Source organism: Dermacentor albipictus, chromosome 7 (assembly GCF_038994185.2).
Source record: "Dermacentor albipictus isolate Rhodes 1998 colony chromosome 7, USDA_Dalb.pri_finalv2, whole genome shotgun sequence".
Taxonomy (NCBI): Eukaryota; Metazoa; Arthropoda; class Arachnida; order Ixodida; family Ixodidae; genus Dermacentor; species Dermacentor albipictus.
In genome coordinates this window covers 39108909-39128866 of record NC_091827.1, presented here as the reverse complement: position 1 = coordinate 39128866, position 19958 = coordinate 39108909, and the positions used below count along the sequence as shown (strand labels likewise).

Here is a 19958-nt window from a genome sequence, read left to right as displayed (position 1 = left end):
ACCTTCGTCCCATATGGCCTCGAACGACTTTGTGACTTCTTTACAAATTGATCGTTTTCAACTATATATTGTGTTGAATGTGCAAGGGTTCGCAATAGTCATGCGTTCGAGCCAGAACTTACTGCCTTCACGCTTCGAAAAGAAATATAAGAGGATTGCAAAGAAAATCTGAAAAATGAACCGCCATTATACAGCGCCATCGGAGGGCGGTGTAACAGCGCCAGGAACGGGGACGTATGCAAGAAAAACACCCCACCTTCTTTGTTTGTTTGTTTGCTTGTTTGTTCATCTGCCTGCCTGCCTGCTTGCCTTCCTGTTTGTTTGTTTGTTTGTTTGCTAGTTTGTTTGTTTGTTTGTTTGTTTGTTTGTTTGTTTGTTTGTGTGCGCGCCTGTGTGTGTGGTTTTTACGCCTTCTAAAATGAACCAGCAGACCGAACTTTTTCCCACCGTTTTGCCAAAACGACGTCTGACAAAGACACATGTACGAAAACCTGACAATCCGCGTATCACCTGCTATTCCCATCGCAATGGCAGCCACATAGTTCGGTCTAGCAAGTTCTGTCAAAAACAAAAGGGGGGGGGGGGGGGGGCTCTACGACGCTGGCCACAAGGAACGGCCTGGTTTCGTCGCAGCGCATATCGCTTTGCCGGCCGAGCACGCGCTCAAATTTGCATGACAGCGACTGTCTTCAGCCCGTGTGGTGCAGGTCGAGGCATCTCTCCTTTACGCTTAAAACTTTTTGTGCGCAAACGAACAGGGACGCAGAATAGAAGAAACACAAGGACGAGCGCTTTCTTCTATTATACGTCCCTGTTTGTTTGCGCACGAAAACATTTAAGATGAATCTGTTCCCACTAGACCGACTCGCAGTTATGCTTCTCCTTTACGCCTCTCTCACTTTCTGTCTTCAGCACGTGGCACGTTGCAGCTCGTCGGCACTTTCGGCATTTTGTGCCACACCATGGGCGCTACAATGTAAAGCTATTCCAAACTTTTCTATTCCAATTCTGCAATCGGCCCTCCATGATTGGTCAAAAAATTTTCGCCCCCCCCCGCCCCCCCCCCCCTCCTTGCCTACCTCTCCCATTTCTCACACGACGTCGCGAAAACTACGAAAACGCCCTAACACTACCAGCAGACTGGAAGCACGCGGACATCATACTCATTCCGAAGCCAGGCAAACTCTCCAGCTTAGAAAATATGAGACCAATTTCACTGACTTCATGCCTAGGCAAGCTTCTGGAACATGTCATTCTCAATCGGCTTCAACCTTACCTAGAATCCAGCGACCTCTTTCCCGAAACAATGTTCGGATTCCGGCCCCACCTTTCTACCCACGACATACTTCTTCAGCTGAAGGAACAAGTCCTTGAACACGTCTCACCGCACAACACCGGGGTGATTTTAGCACTCGATCTCAAAGGCGCTTTTGACAATGTGGCTCACCATACCATCCTTACAAACCTAAGCCTCACGAACTGTGGTCGTAATACTTACAATTATATACGCGCCTTTCTAAGCAACCGCACGGCCACAATAGGCATTGGCTCACTCAGAACCCCGACGTTACCTACCCGCAACACAGGAACCCCACAAGGTGCTGTTCTATCACCCACCCTTTTCAATATTGCTATGATGAAATTACCTGACAAACTCAACGCAATACCAGGAATCAGGCATGCAATATACGCCGATGACATCCCTATCTGGACCACCGCTGGTTCCGAAGGAGAGAAATAAGACGCCCTTCAACAAGCGACCGACGTCGTCCAGCAATATGCAAAATCAAGTGGTCTCCGGTGCTCCCCCGAGAAGTCAGAACTATTAGTCGTTCGACAGAAATCCCGAAGAAACCTCACTGAACTACCAAACATCACACTCATCCTCGACGACAAAGAAATACCCACAGTAAACCGCGTCCGCATTCTCGGACTCCACATACAACAGGACGGCGGAGGCGCATACACCATCCAACGTCTCAAGCAGACCACCTTCCAGATCATGCGAATGGTCAGCCGTATCACCACCAAACAATACGGACTGAAAGAAGACGACATAATACAGCTCGTCCAGGCCCTGATAATCAGCCGCATTGCCTACGCTGCCCCGTACTTGCCCCTCACTCCCAAGGAGATAGATCAATTAGACGTACTTCTTCGGAAAGCCTACAAGCAAGCGCTCGGCCTACCCCCAGGAACAGCGACACTCAAGCTTGAAGCCCTAGGAGTGCATAATACTATAAGAGAAATTATAGACGCCCACCTCACAAGCCAACGAGAACGACTAGCCCTCACACCAACAGGAAGAACAGTCCTAGCGCGCCTAGGCTACCCCACACACAGCAAAGGCCACGAACAAGCAATCCATCTGGCCCCCAACTTGCGAGAGCACATCAAGGTAGCCCCTATCCCCAGAAGCATGCACCCGGAACATCATGCCGATCGTCGCCAAGCTCGCGCAAAAGCTCTACAGACAAGATATGGCAGTCTCCCCACCACACTATACACAGATGCCGCGCAGTACCCCCAAAAAGCAGCCATGACGGCCAGCGTTGTCGACTATAACCTACAAGAGGTGGTCTCGATGACTGTCCGCACTGCCAGCGCCCTCGTAGCGGAGGAGACAGCCATCGCCTTGGCCATCACCTCTAGTCTGGCCAACGAGTACATCACAATTATTACAGACTCCCAGGCAGCTTGCCGTAGCTACGCGAGAAGTCGAATATCTTCAATCGCCCACCGACTCCTCAAACAGGCCTCCTCATTCCCGGACGTTGAAATAGTGTGGACTCCAGGACACGAGTCCCTCCGTGGAAATCAGCGTGCGCACGCTGTAGCCCGAGCTCATGCCACCCGGGCGCCACAAGAGAGGGATACGGATGCATCCATGGAGCCCGTACCTTTACAATACAACGCCATACTACAACACCACAGATTGAACAGACGACAATACCCACCTCCACACAAGACCCTCTCACGTGAAGACGCCGTAACATGGAGACAACTACAAACCAATACATACCCACATTTAAGCAGACTACACGCAATCCACCCTACACTATATTCATACAAATGTCCTTTTTGTAATGATTACGCCTCCCTTTATCATACCACATGGGCGTGCCCCAACGTGAAGGCGGCCCCGCAAATACCCAACCCCACACCCGAGCAGTGGGAGGCCGTGCTGACTAGTTCGGACCCTCGTAACCAGCAGCAACTGGTGCGGCGGGCCCGGGAGACAGCAAGAGCCGCAGGAGCCCTGGACTAAGGGCGCCTCCCACACAAGCAGAAAGACACCTGCTTGTCCTTTCTTTTATTTTTCTTTAAATACATGTTTCTCCTCCTCCTCCTCCTCCCATCTGATATTACGTGTGCACACTGATTATGCATGATTAGACTGAACGAAAGAAAAATAATTATTTCTCGTTCGATGCCTTTTTCGCTATATTACTCGGCCACTGGTCAAACGTTTTCGTGCCGCTCCCACTTCACCTGCCTGTCACGCGACGTCACAAAACCGCGAAAATTCACCGCGTCAAAGTGAGGTGTCCGCGTTGAGACGTATTAATATGCCGAACAAAACTGAACATCTTCTGAATAACCGGAGGCTGCCCCATTCCGAAAGGAATAGAAGATATCTGCCCACCGATTGCTCTGGCACTGGATAAGGCCACGGAGCATGGATTTATTTGCGTATAATAAACATTTTTTCGTGGCACTATGACGTTATCGAGCACTTCCAGCAAGTATGCGACAGCACTTAGCCGACTATTCTTTGCTGAGTATTCATTCTGGCGGTTTTTTTTTACGTTCCGTTGCACGCCGCCGCGATTTTCCACCGTCCACCGCAAGCTAAGGGTAAACGGATCAAACACAGACCCCGGCACCAACCTCGGGGTCTCCCCTGCGTCTTCTCTGGACCAAATAAAGTTATTTCACTCACTCACTCACTCACTCACTCACTCACTCACTCACTCACTCACTCACTCACTCACTCACTCACTCACTCACTCACTCACCCTCTACAGCAGGTTGTCTATTTTCACTGTTCTGGCTCGGCCCCGTCCAATCCCTCTCCACTTGAACATGCTCCTGGCCTCTTGTCAGCCAATTCGATAAGGAAATCTGCTCAATGTAGGCAATGCTATTCACTTTGAAGGCAAAGAAAAGTGACCTCCTATGAACGAGAAGCGCGTTTCATTGGGCTTTTTCAAACAGCGCTGCGAGTTACCGCACGGTGATTGCGTCGGTGGTTACGTAGGTTTGACGTCAGAAGATTGGAATAAAAACGGATTGGAATATTTTTACGTTATAGGGCCGGCCCCATTTGCGAGACGCCACCCTTCCCTTTTCGGTACTCCAAATAGACAGGCCAATGAAAGGAGATGGAGGGTAACAAATAAAGCCGCAAGGTCGAGCATCCCAACAAGCCGCAAACACGAATACTACACATTATGCATGTTTACACACTACCAATCACTTCTACGGTATAATAGCTGACCAATGACAGCGTCATAGTTCCCTGTAGTGAGTTATGTAGGAAACTCTCGGATTGGGACACGGCCTCCAAGATTGGGCAGCGCGAATCACCGTATCTCAGAGGCCGTGGTTGGCAGAGCGCGTGACATAAGCATTTTTCACGCGCTTCGAGGCCGGGTGGGCGATAAGGATACCAGAGGGCCCTCGTCCGTTGATCAGTCCTAAAGAGCGATACGACTTCAAGAACCGGCCGCACAGACGACGTCGGCCAAAAAAGGAACACTCTTCGAAACGAGGATGGAGCTACAGATAAGATAAAGCTCAGGCAGGAGCAGCAATCGCCCTCTATAGGAGTGCACGCAACCCGCAATCTTCTGCTCTTGCAGTCAAAAGACATTCGCTTCTGAAGAGGAAATAAAACGAAAAGGTGCCATCTGCCAGGCTGTACTCATTATTTTCCTTTCTTGCTCCGCACCTTTTGCTCTGGCTCCCTGTTCAAATGCAAAATATTCGCAAATTTCCTCCATTTTTCTTTTCTCGTGAATTGTGGGATAAAACACGATGCAAGCACTTTCCGCCAGCCGAAAGAGCGGCACGAGCGCTGAAACAGACGGCCGAAGCAGGCGACAGCGAACAGATACCGCTAGAGCCAGGTCGCTCGTACCTTTTGCCCATGGTGGAAAAGGGGTGAACTAGAATGGGCGCGATGGAGCAGGGACAACTATTCAGGCCTGGAGTTCATTAGGTCGTGGTTTAATTGACTGATTGACTGAAACATTTATTAGAAAGGATGGCCCATGGCCTAAGATGGAGGCAAGGGATCACGTGAAAGGAAGGATGCCTGCCTCCTTAGCAAAGGACAGCGAAGCGTTAATTCTTCTGGCTGCGTTTGCTTGCGTTGCGACTCGGTCTTCGCACGATGCCACCTTTAGAGGTCAGGTGTGCTGGTCCCTGAGGCTGGCTGTGGCAGGATAGGACCAAATCAGATGTTTTGAGATGTAACGAATGCATTCGCGTTCCAGTTACTTGTGTGCTTCAGTGAATGAAACGACATTTTTTTAACAAATTAACTGGAACGCCAATGCATTTCTCCGCAAAATTCGTTGTCCTCCTGAGAATGCGTTCCAAGTGGATCCGCCTTGCGAAGTCCACTGCTTGGATTCGTAAATTGCAGTATGGGTCATAAGATAATTAGCTAGAATGTTAATTAGTAAATCGTTATTGGTTAGTCAATTTTGGATCTCAATTTTTTTTTTTGCAAGTATTGTCCGCCGCTTCGAGCAGACCAGCTCATGAAGTAGAATCGTGATACCTGCCCACAGGCAACCTTTAAAGATTTTGGAAAGTGTTCACTGTAACACCCTGTATATGTATGTACGCATAAGCCAAATAGCGTGTATTTCGTATAAACACGCATTTTTTTGCTTGCTTGCTTGCTTGCTTGCTTGCTTGCTTGCTTGCTTGCTTGCTTGCTTGCAGGCTTCATTACGTGAAAGGTTCGTTAGGTGAGCCTCCGTCCAACAGGAATCAACAATTGTCCTTTTTTTAGCTCAGCACTGCAGACAGCTGCTCGCTGTTTTGACAATTTCCTTCGATCGACTGTACAAGCAGCTGCCGCCTTTCTGGACAGCCTTGTGCGGGCTATTCGCGGTTATTCCTTGTCGCTGCCGCCTATTTGCGGTCGCACACAACTGCATTCTAGGAATCGAGCTTATAACTTCCTCGTTTCACTTCACGTTCTTTTTCTCTTTCTTTTTTTTTTATGCGAAGCATACTAGCCGCACAACCACGCTCTTCCTTGCTGCGCCGCGCGCGGCCGCGTAGCTACCATATGACGTCATAACAGCTGCAAAAGCGGAGGCTCAACTCGTGCGCTCGCTTGCGGCCGCGTAGCTACATAGCCGGGTCTCAGCTCGTGCGCTCGCCTGCATGAGTTGTTTCTTCGTCTAGCCGAACCAAATATAGCCAAGCAACAGCAGTTCACCAGGCTAAACAGTGGTTGAACAACTAGAATAAAGGCTAGTATGCTTCGCATCCTGGGCTTAACCTTAGCTAAGCCACAGCCATTTTTTTTCCTTTGAGTCGACGACAACCACTGGAATGCAACGTACGCACGACATACGAGAAGGAGCGCGTACATGCGTTCGCCCGACGACTTTGCACAGATACGTACGAGAAACGCAAGAGAGGAACGAGGCTCTCGCCGGCTGAAAGACGCGCGGTCTAGCGCGAGCGCAATAATTGCTCATTCCTCCCCCCCCCCCTCCTCTTAGACCTTGTTCTGGCGTACCGCAAACGGTTGCGCAAGACCGCCATTAGGAAGATTGCTCGTGCTTACGCAAGGATAATTGCCCCCACTAAGTCTCCGGCACGCATATGCACGGCGGAAAGCGAGATAAGCGACAACAACTCCACGAGTGGTCGGGTTATAGACGTTCCACGCGGACCGACCGCTTATATTACCCGTGCAACTCAATGGCCCTGTGCCTCAATGGGCCCGGTCGAGCGCGCGGACGTTAAAAAAAAGTGTCGCGCATAGGACGCCTCTCTGCGGCGAAGCTGCGAACTTATTGGGTGCGCGCATGTAATGCGTAGGAGAGGAATTCACTGGAATCAAAGCGAGCGCCATTCTTACGGGCCCTTCTATATATCCGTAGTGCGGCAGCCCTGCGATTCTCAGAAAACGATATGCCGGTCGCATATTTTTGACATACCGCGAATCCCGAAAAAAAAGAAAGAATAATTACATCTTGCACCGCAGTGGTCATTATGTTTTTGGTCTGTAAAGATTCAAAAGTAGTAAACACGCATTGTGTATACCCCAAGCTCAGGTATACGAGCATTTCTTTCACAGACATAGGCGTAAACTGTATACGTATAACTATGCGAATTAACAGCGGAGAAAGAAAAAGAAATAAGCGCGGATTTAGCGGTAAATGCGAAAGCAATGTGTTATCATAACGTCGCACCTCTTTGAGGTCCCGGATCCATAATATAAACCGCGTTGACAACTTTTCAAGGTGATCAGGAGCTCTCTCCTCGACGCAAGTCTTGCCACTCCTGTAGGAGCGAAGTATATGTGCGTATATATATATATATATATATATATATATATATATATATATATATATATATATATATATATATATATATATATATATATATATATATACAGTTTCGACATTTCAACCAGGTAAGCAAGTATTGTCTCCCATGCTTTCCTTCTCGTCATTGTCTGTTAGCTTGACGTGGCTGTGGCTTACGAAAACCGGGCCCCTCGGTTGCTTTCCTGACCGCTCTCCCATCCCCTCTCTACCTCTACCCCGCATCTGGTTTCGAACACTTAACGCACATACGCATTTTCCCCGCTTTGACACGCATTAAAAATTGCAGCATGACTGCCATTTGACTGACTCTACACGTTTAGGCTGCGGTGCACGCAGCTAAGGGTCCGGTACCTCGGCAGACTGTTGCAAACTGTGCGCCATTCAATCTGAACCGCTAAATTTAGCGTCCAGTTTCAGAGGGCAATACCGGAAGTCTCTTGGGAGCGTTGTGAGCAAAAAAAAAAAAAAATTAGAAGGGTGTACAGAGACGCGGGTGGGCGTTTTTTAAATATTTTTTTTTTTAGTGTCCTGCTTCCGTCGCCACACGATCTGCGGAACACATGGGAATTATGACTGGGTACATGGCTAGAACAGTTCCGAACCTTCCAAGGAAACATCTCAGAGAACTTGCGTTCTAAAGGCCTTTAAATCGTCAATAACGTCGAGTTGATGTTTCGACTACACACGCATGAGATGGGCTGGTAAACAGACATGTATATAAGAAGGCAAAACGAGACAGAGGCGTGACATGAAGATGGAAGCTTGAAGCATGTCGACAATGGTTGTCGAACATGGGATGTCACTGTATACTATAGTGACGGATTCGAGAACGGGGGAGGCTTGTTCTTTTTTTTTTTCATGGCAGGAACTGCCCTGACGAAGGCAGATTTCTTTTTTCCTTTTTATTTTTTATTTATTTATTTTTTTGTCGCAACATTTGGCCCCAGCGACATTCCTTGTTCAACTCAACCACTGCCGAGTAACTAAACAAGAAAGCAACTAAAGAAGCAAACAAGTGACAGTGAGGCGCGTGGAGCTCTATAGCTCCAAGAGTTCTCAAATTTTATCTTTCCCCCAAGGGGCACACGCCCTTACCGCAGAACAAACCCAAGCGAATCATGGCACCACCACAAAACAACAGCGCGAGCTCCCGTGAACACGTTTGCACGCATTCGACACACCATAAATGACTCGCCCGACGGAAAATCTAGCGGCGTATATACCGCGCGAAATGTATTTTTTTCTTTTTTTCTTCCCTTCCACTGCTTACATCTGCATGCGCAGACACACCGCTTGGCGCGCCTGCCAATTACACATGCGCGCCAAAATCGGCGAGGCGTTCACACACACATTCGGAGGGCCGTCAGATCGCGTGATTTGCGAGCTGTGTACAGGAGGCGATCGCGCGCTCGGTCTCCCCGCCATACTTTTGCCGCCCGAGAAAGAGAACACAGAAAGTATCGCGTACCTTGCTCGTGCGCGAAATGCGCCGTGTCGAAACTGACGTGCGTGCATATTTACGCGCGCGTCCTTGGAACCTGTACAACGAGGCGCGAGGTGCACGGCCAGGAGTGAACATTATACACACACTAACATATGTGCTTGCCTGCGCGCGTACGTTTGTTGTGCACGTGCGCTTACGTGCGTGCGTGTGAGCTTAAACTTATAAGATATGTGTTGTGTGTTCTTGCATGTTTCCTCGGACGCTGCCAGTTAACTTAGGAGACAGTCGTTAAGCCGTGCCGTGTTTTCGTACATGCATGAATTGTGTGCCTGCCTGCGTGAGTGCTTTCGCATGCATCCGGCTACGCATGTAGTTGGTAGTGTGTGTGTGCGTGTGTGTGTGTGTGTGCGTGCGTGTGTGTGCGTGTGTGTTAGCGCGCGTGTGTGCGTGTGTGTGAATTAGCGCGCGCGCTAATTTGTTACATGCTCGCGTACTTGTGCTGCTGTTGTAAGCTACTGTCTTATGCGCGCGTTTCTTCGTGTATTTGCGTGCGTGCGTGCGTGCGTGCGTGCGTGGCTATGGCGGAAGCACGTCAACGGGGTCCGTCCCACCCCGGTCTCGTTACACAACTTCGAAATGCTCTACATCAACGCGCCTAGCTGCACGCATCAGTGAGCGTCAACCGTGTTCCGAGCGTCGCCGACGCGACACTATACAACGCGCGAGCTGTTTGCACACACGTCGCTCTGCTCGACCGCGTTCCCGGCCTCCGTAGTTGCGTGCAGCACGGCGCTGCGCAAAGCGCAGCCCCACGCGGCAGATCGGGCTCAGAAGTTATGCGCAACCGACTATCTATCTATCTATCTATCTATCTATCTATCTATCTATCTATCTATCTATCTATCTATCTATCTATCTATCTATCTATCTATCTATCTATCTATCTCACTCACTCACTCACTCACTCTCTCACTCTCTCTCTCTCTCTCACACACACACACACATATACACACACAGATTGAGAGAGAGAGAAGAATTCGCTGGTGTAAAATATTCGCGCGCGATGCGCGATCTAAGCAAAGCTCCGACACGCTCAACAACTTTCGCTCTGCATGCATAGCCACCCGCACGACAGCGACTCGATATCGCTTCGCAAGGCTCGTACACGACGCCACTCGGAGATAACGCCTGCACCGATCGTGCCCAGGACGCGCAATGCGTTTCCTTCGGCGCGTTCACGACAGGCGTCACTTAAATCGAGTCAAGCACAGTGTGTGTGCGCGTGCGTGCACACACCGTGGCTTAAAAAGTTAAGGCGCATTTCTGAGTGTACGGGGGCGAGCATTCCCTCTTCAAGGGGCCGTGACAGCGCGTGACTCAAAGTACTAGATATATGCATAGGGAATGAACACATCTCACACTAACGGGTCGATACAGGGGTACAATACCGAAAGCAAAATGCAACGCTTCGGAAGCGCACACCAAGAGTTTATTTACCGTTCGGTTATGGTTAGTACACGTGAGGGCAATAAAGGTTGCGGATCGCGCCCGCAGAGAAAACGCTGAAATCGAACACCATATATGCCCGTAACTTCAAGCAGAGGCTGATGAAAAGAAATTTCCTCGCTTCATAATCTGAGTGCATATATCCCTCAGTTTCTCTCATTTTACGCGCACGCCGAATTCGAAGAAGTCAGGCGTCATTGTCTACGGGCGTGATCCACGAACTCTTGCCCCCAACTAAACATGGCCATGAAAGAAAAAGAAAACTGCACGCATGCTAACGGTCACATTTGCTCCGTTAGCGCGCAATATATTCATTTAAAGGGAAAATCAGACATCCACCCGTTTATAGCAATTGCTACAAAGGAAACCCACACGGGTTCCTCGAAAGATAAGCCTCAGATTTGAAGAAAAATTCGTCCTGGTCCGGGACTTTTTTTTTTTCTTTCTCGCCACTGACGTTATCGCCACGCACAAAACGGCCCGATAGGAATATCGAACTTGTGCGGCCGGTAAAACCATCCAAAACTGTACAGTGGGTCATATAGAGGATACCGTGTTGCGAATGCCCGGATTAAACTGACCATCTAGGATTCTTTAACACGCAGCCAAAGCACGCTATACAACTTAAAACGAGTTACACCCTTAAAGGTGAATAAGGTGACACGCTGAAGCTACACCTTCAAGGCACCCCTTAAAGGTACACCCTTTAAAGTTGATCGACTGATGACTCACACCCTTACACCCAGAAACGGTGTACGAGTGTTACAAACAGATTTACACCCTTATTTCACTTTTAAGGGTGTAACTACACTTATTTCACTGTTAAGGGTGTAATTTAACAGTGCACACTCTTAAAACGGTCGCACCCTTTGGGGTGAATATTTGTCCCACAACAATAATCGTCATCCGCCTTGCTTGCGTTTCCTTTCCTGAAAACTCGGCGCTCGGCACTTTCCTGTCGAGAATGCTGCGTCACACTGATAAGGCGCATGCTGTTCGTGACTGGAAAGTACCGGGCTCGCAGCGTTAAAGAAAGGAAACGCGGGCAGCACGGATGACGATTTTTGTTGTGGGACAAGATACGCCCCAAAGGGTGTAAAATTTTCTAAGAGTGTACACGAGTTCTCTCGCATTATGCACGCCCCCCCCCCCCTTTACCGGAATGCGGTCGCCGTGCACGATCGGAAATCCAACCCGCGACTTGATTGACAAGTTACCCGTTCAGTTATTCTCGTACATTCGTGTCCAATTGGCCCGCTGCTCAGCCATATACGGCACACGGTGAGTTCCGCTCGCATATATCTGCTCTTACGGACGCCGCAGGATGTCTATAAGCGAGCGGACGCAACGCATAATCCGCGGAAAGCACGTAGGATATCCGTTCGCGATAAGATAGCAGTACTGTTCCCCGCGAGAAGCGAGCTCACGCCAATCCTATAGAAGCGAACGTCTCTCCGTGGAAACGGTGCTTTTTACTGCAGCTAAGCGGTTGCGTGATCGAGCCAAGTATCGGAATATGCCTGTAAACTCACGGTTCGTTGTGATATATCAGGGCTGCTTTTAACACCGCGCGACTTTTTAACATCGTGGTCCCTCGTATAACACTAAGACTCATTGTAAACATCACGGCTCTTAGCAACATCACATTGGAAGCCTCTTAAACGAAAATAAAGTTTAGGGTGACGTTGGCCGTTTGCTAGGGCCACGGTGCGACGACGGTGTACGCAGTGACGTTCCAAGTGCAGGTCAATTTTGATCACTGCTTACATTCGTTCGGATACACTACGACTGAGATTGCAAAATAATGAGAAGGGGGTACACACATTACCATGGAGCTACTTAGCACATTCGTTGACTGGGGTTACCCGCCGTGGTTGCTCAGTGGCCATGGTGTTAGGCTGCTGAGCACGAGGCCGCGGGATCGAATCCCGGCCACGGCGGCCGCATTTCGATGGGGGCGAAATGCGAAAACACCCGTGTGCTTAGACTTAGGTGCACGTTAAAGAACCCCAGGTGGTCGAAATTTCCGGAGTCCTCCACTACGGCGTGCCTCATAATCAGAAAGTGGTTTTGGCACGTAAAACCCCATAATTTAATTTTTTTTTTCGTTGACTGGGAATTCCTAGTCCGCGTTTCTTTTTTTTTCTTTTTTTTCTTTTGAGACGGAAGGCCCTGCGTTATAGAACTGCATTACCAGTGTATCTTTCATTCCCTTCGCGCAGGCGCTACGGCAAGCTGACCGTGAACATGAAGCTGAACACGCTGGTCACGGTGTCCTTCAAGGCGGACCACTACAGGCTACGGAGCACGAAGCGCTACAAGGAACTCACGCCGGCGCACAAGGCGAGATAGCAATGCGACACTTCCGAGTTGTCCGCTCTTTTTCTTTTCTTTTCTTTCCTTTTTTTTTTTGAGGCCGGGCACATCTTGTAACGATCCGATTCCGCGTCGCTTCCTCTCGCGCTATCTCACTGGCTTCGACGACCACGCGCGTCGCAGTTATCACCTGGATCTGCAACTCGGAGCGACTTGTGACAAAAACGAAAAAAAAAGAAAGTAAATCGTTACGAAATACGGCTCCCGGTTAGCCAATGCCACCTAGATAGCGCAAGGCCTGTTTACTCCGATCCATGACGTCACGAAACATGGCCCTAAATTCCCATTGACAAGGCTGGGGTGACGAAAGCGGTGACGTCAAAATCACTGCTGCCTACTCGGGATTATCCCCATTATATTCTATGGCAGCCGGGCTAGGTAACATGACGTCATGGATCGGAGTGAAAAGGCCTTGTGCTATCTTGGTGGTGTTGGGTTAAACCGAACGCGCGAAAGTATAGGGTAATAATTGTAAGGATCCATTTCATTTTTCGCACTTTACCTGGCATACGTCGCGCAGAACGGCCGATCCAGGCAGCACAACGACGGAGAAACAACGTCCGAGTCAATGAAAAATGGGGGACAGGAATAGGCAGAGCATCGAGCTATCGTGATGGGAAGAGCCTGTTTCAAATCCCACCACTCGGTGATCTTTTTTTTTTTTTCTGATGACGCCCAGGCACAGGCGATGCAGAATGAATGAATGAATGAATGTTTGATGTTTTATGGCGCAAGGGCCAAGTATGACCAAAGAGCGCCATGTCCGTGTTAATGAGTTTGCAGTGAAATCATGAGTTCGATGAAGTTGGTGTGACGTGGCTGTAGAGGGGCCTTAAAAATGGTCGCGCTAAAGTGCGCAGAATCTGTATAATAAGTTTATGGCGATGACTTATGACGTGTACTAAGAACATTAAGATGCATTTAAATAGAATGATACGATGCGTAAAAATATATAAGGTTATAAGATATGCTAGAGCACTACTGCCTCCTTAGAGCCCTTGAAAAACAAGGGCCTGGAGGCATGTGCTATGCAAAACTTATCGCAGTGGCATCCTCTGGAGCGAGGATGCTCTACGAATTTAACGGGCATATAACGTGTAGTACGACATCATTTAAGAAGCTGAGGACTGCCTTGGTGTCAAAAAGCGGTTCCTTACCAAGAAACATAGCCGGGTGTAGAGGGATGTGATGTTTGTAAGCAAGCGGAAAATGCTTCTTTCTCTCCGTTTCGGCTTCCCGACACTCCAGGAGCACGTGGAGGACGGTAAGCCTCTCACCGCATCTACCACAGATTGGAGGTTCACTTCCAGTAAGCAGATAATTATTAACCTGCCTACGTATACCTGTCTACCGCAATGTGGCCGGCGTGAGGCAAAGAATGGTTAGCACTAAGAAATAATAGACAGAGGAAGGAAAGGAAGTGTCGGAAGACACAACTAGTGGCCGCTGTACTGCACGCGACCTCCACTCACGTCGGCAACTTACTTCTTCCACAAATGCCAAGGTTCACACATACGAAGAAACCAGTTTACTGCATCCGATGAAGCTGCCATTCGGTGTCCGAAGCATGCAACAAACATTCCAACACACACACGCGCTCCTTCACGCACACTTAGAGAAGCCCGAAGCACAACTCCGTTCGATAAACGACGTGGGGAAAGCTTGCCGGGTACCGCATTCAGAAAAAGAGAAAATGTCCAGATCCAAAGCACGTTTAACAATATATGGGAAGCGATGCTTTCGTGAAGCGTTTATTTAAATGTAATATACAGATAAATAAGACACGTCTACAGCTGTCTTTATCTTTTTCCTACGCAACGTGCAATGTCTTACCATATACATCCGCGTTTATCCAATGGACATGTTTGCAATGTTCGTAGGAGCGAACTCCAGCCAATCTTGATGCTGGACGTAGCAGCGAGGGTGCTCACACGCCAGTGGCAAAGAGCACCTACGAACGAAATAACTGTTTTGCGAGTTCTGACCCCATGGCCGAGGTTCGCAAAATTCCTCTTACGTAAGAGAATTTTCTGAACGGCTAGCAACCGTTCTAATGCCCGCCGCCATTCACTATATAGCGATCGGTGTGATAAACGAGACGATCCCTGCAACGATGGCCAATCGCGAAAGGCACACAAAAAGAAATATTACCAGCCCCGAGCGATAGAATTTACGAAGTTTTTCGTTCGTAGCTGCTCTACCGCTGGCCTGCCACCTTGGTATAACATACTGAAACCTCAATTTAACAACACCGAATTTTAACAAAATATTCAATTCAACGAAGTGCTCTCAACTGCCCGATTTACAGTCACACAGAGCATATAGTGCTCTAAAACCTCGAAGAAACGAACTGAACTCGACTTCACACCCGATTTAACGAAGTTTTGAGTTAAACGATGCACGAAGTAGAAAGGTTTAGTTTCTCCGTAAACTTTTTATCGTTTACGGATGGCGGGGTTATGCCGGAGCTCTCGTACATGCAGTAAGTATCAAAGTTGGTAACACAATCTCGTGGAGTTTTGTCAAAATACAATGCGTTTGGATTTTTTTTTTTTTGGCACGTGACTGTTCTCTTCGAAGGAAAATCCCAGAAGTACTGCAAGTTACCGATTACATCTCCCTACCAACGCTTCATATTAGCGTGCAGGTTAGAATATAGCAGATCACTGCAGCGCGTTAGCTTCCTGTGCTTTCTGGTTGGCGTACGCGACGCAAGATGTCGCTACCAGCGTGGCTGCTGCCGTACACGTCTCCGGCAAGCCGATAAGAGTGTATATAGGAGTTCGACAAATTTATTTATTTATTTATTTATTTATTTATTTATTTACAATACTGCCAGTCTCATATTGAGACCATAGCAGGTGGGCACATGATTACACATACAACGCATGTTTTATATACCGAACGGTAAAAACATCAAAACGTGTAAATGTAAATACATTAGGTGTGTAAATGATAGGTGTAACGTTAAGGGATAAGAAAAGAGCAGATTGGGTGAGGGAACAAACGCGAGTTAATGATATCTAAGTTGAAATCAAGAAAAAGAAATTGGCATGGGCAGGGCATCTAATGAGGAGGGAAGATAACGGATCGTCATTAAGGGTTACGGACTGGATTCCAAGAGAAGGGAAGCGTAGCAGGAGGTGGCAGAAAGTTAGGTGGGCGGATGAGATTAAGAAGTTTGCAGGGACAACATGGCCACAATTAGTACATGACCGGGGTAGTTGGAGAAGTATGGGAGAGGCCTTTGCCCTGCAGTGGGCGTAAGCACGATGATGATGATGATGATGAAATACATCAAACACGTTCAGTGCACAATGTTACAACAATAATACTATGAATATACAATGCGAATGGCGGGCATAGATTGCTTTGCTTCGTACCGTTTCCTCCATGGGCTGTTCTTTATCCACACCGATGGGCCAATGTCTATCACGGCAGCGAAGCAAGGTCATTCCACTTACCAGCCGTCCACGAGCACTGCCCTCCCTACATCTTTTTCTCTACATCTCTCACTCTCTCTCCCTCTCTACCCACCCTCTTTCCGCAGCCTTCCCTACGTTTAACAGGCGTACACGTTGCGCATGCAGCTACGGCAGCGGCGCGAGGCGGCCAGGTCGTTGATTAGGAGCCCGATTACGACAGCGCCACTAAATTGAGGCGCCGACGGCTGACAGTGCCCCACCCACGCGCAATTCATTCCGCCAACCTCCGAGCGTATTAAGGGCGCACGTTTAACGTGTTTCGCGGTTTCTCACAGCGCTAAAGACAGGCTTGGAGGGTTGAAGGAAGAATATATGAATAGGAATATTTAGGTAAAGGAGCACCGACCTGTACTTTCAGAGCTGTAGAAACCCTAACCGCACGCTACTTGCACGTAAAAGGATGACACTTCGCGAATATGAAGGTCGGGAAATACTTATAAGATGATGATGATGATATGTGGAGTAGATGGCGCAAGCGTATTGATGATGGAAGAGCGCAAAAAAAAGAAGTATAAGATATCGTAAATTATTAAAGTGGGTCTCAAAACGCCGCATATGAAGTCAGACATTATGACGACGTCAGTGCTTTTGCAACCAAACTTTGATGATGTCATGCAGCAAGAGGACTAGGTATGATGACATCATTCAGTAAAAAAAAAAGGGTTGATAAGAGTGGTGCGCGCGTTTGTTCTGATTTGTGGTAATTTGGAAAGGAGTAAAGTGCATCATGATGTTACGACGCATCGACATCCTGGGGTATACTGATGCCGAAGTCAGAGTAGAAAAAAGTACTACATTGTATTAAACTATTTAGGCCGCTCTCACACCTACCACTATTTCCTTTTTTTCTTAGTTCTTCTTTTTTCTTTTTTATAGGTCTCGCACCTTCGTGAAACGCAAAATAAAAAATAATAAACGGCTGACAAACGAAAACTTTCGCGTCGGCTACTTCTTTAACATCATATGTATGTATGGTCTCGTTCGAAACTTGCCTTCTCAAGTTTCTTGCAGACCACAGAGTGTCGATAGACTTGACCTTGATTGGAACACATACAGGTTAGATTACCTTAGGCGCAATAGTGCATCACCAAATTAGTTTAGGTGCGATAGCGCACCATTAGGTTAGCTTAGACTAAGTACAACAGTGCATCACTTAGAGGGCTCGAAAGACTAACGGTTTGGATAGTGTTCTCCGATGCCTCCATCTCGCCCGCCCCCTTCACTTTCCTGCTTCTGCAACGCAATTCCTGGACTCCACTGCACCGAACTATACGATCGAGAGCAGCGCTGAGCGCACGCATATTTTGGCTCGCTCTTTTCCGGCGGACACTGCGCTGCCAGTGCCGGCGGCGGCTTCGCGAGACGCTCTGGCGTCACTCCAAGGCCGCCCCCTCCTCCCCCCCCCCTCACCTTACACACACTCTCTCCCAGCGTCGGTGACGTCGTCAAGAACGGCTTCGTCGTCTAAAAAGTTCCCAGGCGCATCCATCCAGCGTTGGCTGCAACTGGCACGCAGTCGGCGAAAGCGCGAAGACACAACGAGCGGACGACGCGCGAAGGCGCGAAGGCCAGGGACACGGGAGGAAGGCGAAGCACCGCGGCAGATAGTCGTGGAGCGAGCCGCCTGCGTCATGCACGGCCTCCGAAAACGTGCGTCGCGCGCTGCCCGATCTTGGAGGCCATGTATTATCCGTAGGGTTTCCAACAAAGATTACTGGAGAGAACGATCGGGCGCTGTAATCGTTTAGCTTACGCGGAAATGACGATTGGGGATCGCTGAGAGAGGCGTTATTCGTCCTGTAGTGGACATATAAATGAGTTGACGTTAGTGATGATGATGATGATGCTTTAATGGATTTTCTAACGCTTCTAAATATTTGCTGGATTATTACATTCAGTACGCATGCTGGGCTCCAGGCGCGCGTCTGACAAAACTCCACGCCCAGGGACTTCCAGGACGTCAATGCAATGTTAACCACCTCGTCACTTCCGTAGCCGCAATCAACGTTCCAAGCGCGTTTAAACCAGCTTTTAACTTATTTCCGTTTAGCGACACCTACTTGTTATCTGTACTGTTTTGACTGTTCTTTTTACATTTTATTCTCCACTGTTTTTGTGCTATCACTCCTTTCTTCTGTACCACTCCCCCGGGCCTTGAATGCATTGAAACTATTTGTTTCAATATTTTCCAGGTCCGCGTATACAAACAAACAAACAAACAAACAAACAAACAAACAAACAAACAAATAAACAAAAAATAAATAAATAAAGTTGACCCAAAGTAAAGTGCGCCACAGCGTTTTTTGCTTCCGTTCCCACAGCATATACGGTGAATGGATAAGAATATAGCATAGAGGATTTAAAAGGGATGGCGTCCTCTTCCGTAGATAACACCCTAATTACTCTTTGCATTACATGGCAGTGGGGTGTAGCAATACACATTAAGACTGTGAGACGGTACAGCACATCCCTTAAAAACATTCAGGCTGGCGCACCACTGAAACGGGCGTGCTTCTTCGGCTCGACAGTTGCCGGCGTGCGAAGTCGATGACGTCATTCGACCCCGTTACTCGTTCAACTCGGGCATTCATTTTCATTGTTCTGGCGTCGAACTGTCAAGAGAGAGATAGGCACATTTTCCACAGTGCACAGAACAACAACAACAACGAAAACTACACTGGCTTTGCAAAGCTAAAGATATAACTGTGGTAGCACAATTTAAAAAAAAAAACATTTTTCACAGTTTTCCTAACCATCCCGTTGTACACCATTACCATTTTTTTTCTCTCTCTCTCTTCCTTCTTGTTTGTGCGCCGATGTTGCCAGACGTGCCCGGCCCGCAATTAGCCCTACGTACCGGCTCTGCAACAACGCTCGTCGCGCAGGCGAATGACGTCACTACTTCCGCTTCCGGCCTTCTCTCGCGCGCAGCACTTTTGCCGACAAGGCAACGGCGTCGCTCTACTGTGATGGATGCTCCAATACAATCACAATGCGCAAGCGAGCACCGGATGAGTGAATACGTTTACCCCCCCACCCCACCCCCCCATTCAGCCCTACAGAAAGACCCGGTATCTCGAACGCGAGTAGATCCTCCCAGAGACAGACCCCCCCCCCCCCCCCTCGTGCAGCATAGCGCACGCAGCCTTCCATTCCATTCGATTCGATTCCATTCCATTCGATTCCATTCCATAGCGCTAAACGTTAAATGGACTAAAACGATAAAAAATTCTCACTTCGATGACAAAAATTCGGACCATTACGAGCTGCGGCACGACCTCGTATTTTAAGACACAAGCCTGCTGCATTCACGGCACCGCCGGGGACCACAGCTGTAGTAATGCCGCGCGCTAATTATCATCACCACGTCACACTGTATGTAAAAACCCTTATTCAATTTTAAGTATCTGAAGTGTTATAAGGGTGTAAATCGGTTTAACTCACCCTCACACCTACAAAAGGTGTAAGGGTGTGAGTTATAGCCATATTTACAGCCTCATTCACTTTAAAGGTGTAAATTGTAAACACTCTTAAGCAAAATTACACCCTTTGGGTGGCATC

At 48.4% G+C, this 19958-nt stretch overlaps 2 protein-coding genes across 2 annotated transcripts in view; one reads left to right on the top strand and one right to left on the bottom strand.

Moving 5' to 3' along the window:
- Positions 1 to 19958, bottom strand: part of LOC135905660 (protein phosphatase 1 regulatory subunit 37-like) — a 431344-nt gene that overhangs the window by 265579 nt on the left and 145807 nt on the right. The window lies entirely within an intron of this gene.
- LOC135905659 (uncharacterized) overlaps positions 1 to 19958 on the top strand; it is a 56018-nt gene that overhangs the window by 32484 nt on the left and 3576 nt on the right. The window contains exon 9 of the mRNA XM_065436605.1: positions 12759 to 12879. Within this exon, the coding sequence (XP_065292677.1) occupies positions 12759 to 12879 (121 nt within the window). The remainder of the gene's footprint in view (positions 1 to 12758; positions 12880 to 19958) is intronic.